The sequence below is a fragment of the Mus pahari genome, chromosome 10 (assembly GCF_900095145.1).
Source record: "Mus pahari chromosome 10, PAHARI_EIJ_v1.1, whole genome shotgun sequence".
Classification (NCBI taxonomy): Eukaryota; Metazoa; Chordata; class Mammalia; order Rodentia; family Muridae; genus Mus; species Mus pahari.
In genome coordinates this window covers 115808188-115816321 of record NC_034599.1, presented here as the reverse complement: position 1 = coordinate 115816321, position 8134 = coordinate 115808188, and the positions used below count along the sequence as shown (strand labels likewise).

Sequence of the window (8134 nt, the reverse complement as noted above, 5' to 3'; positions counted from 1 at the left end):
GAGAGGCCCCTTGGTCTTGTAAACTTTATATGACCCAGCACAGGAGAAGGCCAGGGCCAAGTAGTGGGAGTGGGTGGTTAAGGGAGCAGGGGCGGGGGTGGGGTATAGGGAACTTTCGGGATAGCATTTGAAATGTAAATAAAGAAAATAATAATAAATAAATTTTAAAAAAAGAAGTGCCAAAGTTGGCCTTCTGAGCTCAATTATGAAAACCTGTGCCCAGAAGGACAATGGCAGACATACATTCCTTGATAGTTTTGACTGACTGCTTAGCCACAGCTCCCTGTGCACTCCATGTAGAGCAGCTTACTGTTTACAGGGAAAGCTAAATCAGCTGAGGAGGTGTTGATGGACCACAATAGCATTTACTGTATAGACTTCCAGGAGTCTGGATGTAGAACCCGGCCTCTCCACATACCATAGTACAGATGGCCCTGGACACAAGCACTGGGTTCTGCATCTCATTGTTCTCCAACTGAAACAACAAGTTGAAGCAGCAGCTCAGGACGTGCTTCTCAAACTGTCATGGGGATAAAGAAAGAAGCATCAAGAGTCTGCCATGTCAGATGAGTAGCCACCCCAACCAATTTGCATTGCCTTTAGTGGTATCTCATCTACTAAGTAAGGGAACTTTCCCACAGTCTCCCACAGATCTTGCACATTCCACAGTAGAAGCCATTTAAGCAACTAGACACAAGACAACAGTTAAGGACATCTAAAGGCTCTCAGAACACAGACACTGCAAAGACAAACACAGGGAATTGAGGAGATGGCTCACTGGTAAAATGCACAAAATATACAAAGAGATTTTAATATCACAGGGAAAACCCCTTGGAAATCAAGTTAGATAAATGAAACAAGCTGTCAAAGCTGTGTACAAGAAATATTATCTCAACTACGTTAGTATTAGTAATAAAAAATGAATGGGGAGGGGTGCTGGAGAGATAGCTCTGTGGTTAAGAGCACTTGTTGCTCTGAAAGGAGACCTGGGTTCAACTCCCAGTACCCACACAGTGGCTCACAGCCAGTTCCAAGAGATCCAATGCCTTCTTCTGGCCTCCACAGGGACCAGGCAAGCACACAGTGCATAGACATACATACAGAAAAAAATACACATAAAACATTAAAAACAAAGAATAGAGAAGGTAGGTTAGTTTAGTGGTAAAGATGCCTGAATTTGATCCTCAGGCTCCACCCCATAGAAAGAGGAAATCGACTCTTGAAAGTGGTTCTGACCACACACACACACCACGGTAGCATGTGTGTGTGTAGGGTAGATCTGAGGCCAGTGCAGGGTTTGAAACCTACCAAAATCAACAATCCCTTAGTTTGAAAACCCACCAATCCCCGAGTGCAAAAAACTCACCAATCCCTGGGCTCTGCTTGAAATCTCACCAATCTCTACTCTGGTAATATTCAACCTGAAAAGCTCTGCCCCCATAAAGTCTGTATAAAGCCTGCCTCCTGCTCAATTCCCCATTGCTTCTTACCCGAGCAGAGGCGGCCACCCTTTTATGTCTCTCCCAGTAAATCTCTGTGTGAGGTTTGTTGTGCGCTGGGACTTTGCGGTATTCCTTGGCTGCAGACTGCCAGAACACCTTACCCTTCAGAGCTGTAACCCTTTCAAGAGGGAAGCCTTTCCCCTCAGAGCTGTAACACTCACAGTGCACCCATACACAATAGTTTAAATAGTTTAAAAGGAAATACTCTAAACCGCAGAGTTGCTGCTAAGGGAACCTGCCACCTCAGTAAATGTTCTATGGTTCCTTTGTTCCTCCCCCTCTCCACTTGGTGTTTGTTTATCTTAGGTATTATTAGTTTTGTTGCTTTGTTGAAACAGGGTCTATGTAGCCTCAGCTGTCTTGGAACTTGCTATGCAGAACAGGCTGGCCTCATTCTCATAGAGATCTATCTGCCTGCAAGTGCTGGGATTAAAGGCACCTGGCTCATATAGGTGTATGGAGACAAATTGTTACTACTTACCCTACACTGACTTCAGATTCAACCTCTCTTGTACATTTTTTTTTTTTTCGAGACAGGGTTTCTCTGTATAGCCCTGGCTGTCCTGGTACTCACTTTGTAGACCAGGCTGGCCTCGAACTCAGAAATCTGCCTGCCTCTGCCTCCCAAGTGCTGGGATTAAAGGCGTGTGCCACCACCGCCCGGCTCTCTCTTATACTTCTATCATAGGTATGCACCAGCAAACCTGGTCTGTGTGTCTTGTGATAAGCATTACTGGGGAGCAGGGTCTGTGGAGCTTAGTCCTTTCAGGCCAGTTTCACACTTGTGAGGCTAGTGTTTCAGCTGAGGTGAACCCTCTTTCCTCCACAGCCTTTGCTTGATAGCCCCTAAGAAAGAAGTGGTCTATCAAGTGTGCCTGGTGCAGCCACAAGAAGACTGTATTACCTGACCAAAGGTCCAGGGCTTCTCTTTAATTTGTTTGGCGAAACCCATGTATATGTATCCGGTGTCATTAAGGATGTACTCTGCTCGTTCTTCCTCACTAGCCATGAAGACACTGTCGTCTGGAGCAAGACCACACACACATGTTACTGGCCACCCCTGAGACAGAGGCAGGCATACCATAAGGTTGGGACAACACAGGGGGCATGGATACAGGAAGCAGAAAGGGTCACAGCAATACATTGTATGTGGAAAATACAAAGACCCAGGTGCAGTGGGTCACACTTGGGAGGCTGAGGCAGGTGGTTCCCTAGAACTCTGAGGCCAGCCGGTTTACACTGAGGGTTCCAGGACAGCCGGGGCTTCACAGAATGACTCTGCCTCAAAAGCGAAAATAAACAGACGAAAATGAAGACCTTCCAAAGCATGTCCTGAACCAGACGTGAGGCTCATTCGCTGGAAAATTGTGGGGGAATGTGAACATGATCACAATTGTCATTAAGAAAATCAGAAGTCCAGGGGCTGGAGAGATGGCTCCACAGTTCTTGCAAAGGTCCCAAGTTCCATTCCCAGCACCCACAGAGTGGCTTNCAACCATCCATAACTCCAATTCCACATGCACACACATGCACATTCATGAGTGTGTGCATACTCACACACACATGCACATGTATACTCGCACTCACGTGCGTGCACACACACACACACACACATGAGCACACACTAATTTAAGTGTTAGAGTTAAATAAACAAGGCTGCAGGGCAAGAGTGAAGTAAGATCAGAGTACAACCTGTTTGACATGTCTCTGTTTCAAGGTTTCTGCAGCAGCGCTGGTGTATTTTTTTAAAAATGGAGGACACATTTGGATGGATAGGGAAGGCATGTGTGGGGATCTGGAGGAAGTTGGAGTAGGAAGGTTAATAACATCCAACCAGATTGACAAAGCTCTCAGAACTAACAAAGACTGAGAAAGATTAATTTAAAATAAAAAAATAAAAATTTGAACTAAAAGGTATCCTTGAGTGACATTTGTCTAAAGACTCAAGGGTAGCCACAGGGAGGAATAAGGTGGGCAGAAGAGCCACATTTGCAGATGAGAGGAGCCACTGTTAAAACTCAAGTCCCACCCTGGAGTTGTGAAGGAAGGAGTCGCCGTGGCTCCCAGAAGACTCTGAACAGGGCTGGAAGCAGAAGCTGGCTGGATTTGGCAAGGCAGTGAGGATATGCTGAAAAGGCAGAAGAGACATGGGTCCGTGGGCTTGGCCACTAGAGGGTCTTCTAGGCATGCACTAACTGTGCCTGGTCATGTCCTTCAGCTGGTTGGAGAGTATCAAGCGAACAAAGGGCTCGGGGACTCTGCACTGCAAGCCGGGTGCAAACATGGGTATGTCTTGTGGAGACACACAAGGCCTGCACATGAAGGGGACACACCTCACAGGAGAACTGAACTCCGAGTTACCTGAGCACCACGGATTGAAGAGGAGGTAGAACACCCCAGCTTTATACTCATTCACCCTCAGCTTGTACTTTCCCACCACGGCGTCAGCAGCACTGATGACATTCAGTATAACCTGCATGAAGCACAAGACATGGTAGACTCCCTCCTCCCTGACTCAGCTCTGAGTCCTCTGAAGCCTCCAAGAAGAAACATCAGTCACAACGAATCCTTCTCCCTGGGGTCAGCCCAGCAATCAGGGCTACCCGGCTGTGAACAGATACAACCCACCAGGCAGGAAGGTCTAGCAAGTCCCCCAGAGTGACAGACAAACTTGGGTCTACAGCTCATAGGTGTTATTCATTCCAAGCTTTATTCTCTTCATGCCTGCATGCAGATGGCACCACCTCCCAGACCATAGGGTAGATCCCCCAGCTGTGATTAAAAAGAGCCTGCTTGAGCTCAGCCGCTGTTCTCTACAGGGCCTGCATTGCTCACAGTAGAGCACTTGCCTATATGCTGGAAGCCCTAGATCTACTTCAGTCCTGCAGTTCATCAAGGCTTCGTCAAAGGCACCCAGACTGCTGTTCTGTCCTTTAGGGTAAGTAGTGGATGGACAGGACATTGAGACATCTACAGTGCTTCAGCTGCACTAAGAATTCTATTTCCCATCATTGCTACACAATCCAGGGTCTTCCAGATCTGCAGGATACTTGTGACTAGAAAGTGTCTTTTAGGAGCAATGGCAGCCAGTTCTAACGCTAGCTCTGTCTTCTACTAGCTGAATGGCGTTGCTAACTTTCTTAATTTCTCATGTTCACCAGTCTCCTTGCTTAAAAACTTGCTAACTCCCTTCCCATCTCCCTGGAGTGGTTGTGTGGATCAAATGAACAACACATACTCAAGGCAGTAAGGAGATTAAGCCTCCTGGGAGGTAAAATGCCCCCACCCCCAACCCATAGTGACACGTGGCTGTCTTGATTAGGGTCTGTTCCATGAGAAAATGTTCCTGAGCACCAACAGGACAGTGGGGACAAAGTCCCTCCCCAGTACTCAGGTGGCAGAGCTCTGGGCTAGCAAGACCTTCCCTGTGTGTCCCTCAACATCATTCATTACCAAGCAACACGGGAAGTTCAGCCTTCCATGGCATGGGTAATGTTAGGATCCCTGACCTGCACAGGGCCCTACATAGGTATTCATATATTTGGTTGTTTTTTTGTTTTTTTTAAACAAGCAGCAGGCTGGAGAGATGGTTCATTGGTTAAAGATCCAAACTGCTCTTGTAGAGAACCTGAGTTCAACTCCCAGAACCCAAGTAAGGCTGCTCACAGCTGCCTGTAACACCAGCTCTAGGGGATCCAGTGCCTTGAGCACTTGGCACACACACACACACACACACACTTGATACACACACACACACTTGATACACACACCATTCACACACACACACNTGATACACACACCATTCACACACACACACACTTGATACACACACCATTCACACACACACACACTTGATACACACACCATTCACACACACACACACACTTGATACACACACCATTCACACACACACACACGATACACACACCATTTACACACACACACGATACACACACCATTTACACACACACACAGACACACACACATACACACAAACAGACACACACACACATACACACACACACACTTGATACACACACCACACACACATATCCTTCCCATGGAAATATAAGATTTACTTCTTTCATGGGTGCTGTTAAAAATAAACAATTTTAAATAAAAAAAGTTAAACAGTGCCCTTTGTGTGAAGAAATTTAGCCCAATCCCTACCCAATTTTCACCTCTGCCGGTGCCATTCCACACCAGCTCCAAAATCAAAACTGAGATACTTAGAGAAGGAGAATGAGCCTAAGGCCCTCTCCTAGAGAGCTGTCATGAATGCCTGAAAAACACAAAATCTGGCTACAAATTGGAAATGGGAGCCTTGATAATGGCCAGAAGGGAAGGGAAAGAGGTGGGAGAAACTGAGGGAGGCTGAGGACCAGGGGAACAAGGGTGTGGGGAAAACTGAGGGGAACTGAGAACCAGGGTGCAGAGGCGTGGGGGGAAACTGAGGGGACTGAGAACCAGGGGTGCAGGGGTGCAGGGATGTGGGAGAGACTGAGGGGGACTGAGGATCAGGTCCACTTACTCATTTGCCAACTACAAATTCTGCTTTTGGAAAACTAGAAAACCATCGCTGTTTTTAAATCTTGGAATTAACCTAGCAATGGGATCTGTAGGCTATGTCCTAAAGGTCGTAGCCATTAACCAGTTCAGAGATCTAGCTAGGAGGTGGTGATAGTTGGTAGTGGCTTTCCAACAGTGGAAATACAGACAGTTTTACAAAGAACAGCAAAGGAGCCATCACAAGCCCATGCACTTGAGCAACCACTAAACAAGGAACATCAGTAAAGTTGTCAAGTTTTGCTAAGAGAAGGAGACGAGAAGCCACGTGTCTCCATCTTCATTTGAGTTTAAACACAGCAGAAAGCTCTGAGGGAAGAATGGACAGCTGTGCTTGTGGGAAGACGTGTTATTTTTTTTTTCTTTCCTTCTGCTCTCCCTCCGCCCTCCCTCCATCTCTCCTCTCCTTCTCTGTCTCTATCCCTCTGACTCTGTTTCTCCTCTTCCCTCCCTCTTCCCTCTCTCTTTGAGTCAGGGTCTCTCTCTATAGCCCTGGCTATCCTGGAACTCACTGCAGACCAACCAGGCTGGTCAGGAACTCACAGAAATCTGGCTGCCTCTGTCTCCAGAGAGGGCAGGAAATAAAGGCACGCACCACACTGGCTCTGATGGATTATTCTTATTCATTTTCCTCTGCTTATTTCCTCTAGTGAATATAAATGAAAACAAGAGCTATGCAAGCCATCTTTCTAGTCAGAGTTACTGTGTGCTTATGGGTAAGCAAGAGGGATCTGATGTACCCAGAGCCATGGCTATGGGTAGAGCATCATTACACAATTGGATGGGCAGGAAGGGATAAACAGGAAATTCTCCGTTGAGTCAGAGAACTATTCAAAAACCACCAGACAGTACCCCAACACCATGGTCCTCACCTCTATGCCAGACTGTTTGGCAATTTTCACCTGCCAGCCCTTAGAACGGTAGGATGTCATTGGATCAAGCTCCACCATGTAGGATGGGATTCTCTGTCCTGGAAACACCAGTAGGAAAGTGAGTCTTGACACAAACCCCAGTATGGCATCTTTGCCTACCTACCACTCCTTCACAGCTCCTGGTGTGCAGCCCTCAATTGTTGGTTGGTCCCTCTACCTTGACAGGGCTCATGGGCTTCCTCCACCTTGGCTATCTGGGTTGCAGTTTGCTCAAATTAGGCAAGGCTACCCTATCTATATCCTTCCTAAACCCTAGTGCCTTTTGCATGTCTCTATCTGTTTTGTTAAATTGTTTAGCCCTGCCCAGTATAGTCACTACAACATGAATTAACCTAATGATCTTCCTGCCAAAATGCAGTATGTGGGTATGTGTACATGTGTGTGTGTGTGTGTGTGTGTGTTTGTGTGTGTGTGTGTATGCCAGAGGTCAACATTGAAGGTTTTCCTAGTCACTCTCCATAGTTTGTTTTGTCTTGTTTTTGTTTCTTGAAACTAGCCCTCTCACTCAACTTGGAGTTCACCAATTAGCCTAAGCTGACTGGTCTGTAAGTTCTAGGATCAGCCTGTCTACAGCTCCACCAAATAAGCACTCTACTTCTTGGTTTTCACATAGATGACTGGGGACACAAACTCAGGTCCTTATGCTTGTGTGGCAGGCAGATCACTGACTAGACTATCTCCTTAGCCCCTCAGATTTTGATTGCTATTATGGTTTACCTCCAGCCCACAGAGCTACAGCGTCAGCAAACAGTCCTGCGGGTCATCTCTACAGCATGTTCCAGATCCCTCAAGGACAGCTGTCCCTTCCCTCTGACTGGCCTGTCTGTTCTGACTTTTCCCTGACTATCTCGACTGCTTGGCCGAGGGTTTTACCAACTGCAGCAGCAGTGATTAATGCAGCTCTCAGACCATACTCAGCATGGGGAAGCTAAGGTTTCAGGATCAAAGTCACTCTTGGCCATTACACATTTATAAACCTTTGGTCCAACCCTCCATCCTGCTCCTGGGGCTGGGGCCTCACCGGAAGTGAATGTCACCTTCAGTTCATCCTGAGATTGGAGAGGCCTGTTTAGTATTGCCTTCAGAGTGAACATCTGTCCACGCCTGAGCACGAGCTTCTTGGTACGGAACTGA

At 46.9% G+C, this 8134-nt stretch overlaps 1 protein-coding gene across 2 annotated transcripts in view; it reads right to left on the bottom strand.

The window, feature by feature from the left end:
* LOC110328005 (transmembrane protein 42) overlaps positions 1-8134 on the bottom strand; it is a 53113-nt gene that overhangs the window by 21583 nt on the left and 23396 nt on the right. Inside the window, exons 3-5 of one of the 2 annotated variants that reach the window (XM_029542757.1) lie at positions 3864-3975; positions 2407-2525; positions 419-520 (exon numbers count right to left, since the gene is read on the bottom strand). The exons of the other annotated variant lie outside the window; for it this stretch is intronic. Coding sequence (XP_029398617.1) covers positions 419-520; positions 2407-2525; positions 3864-3975 — 333 coding nt within the window. The remainder of the gene's footprint in view (positions 1-418; positions 521-2406; positions 2526-3863; positions 3976-8134) is intronic. 2 annotated transcript variants of the gene reach the window in all.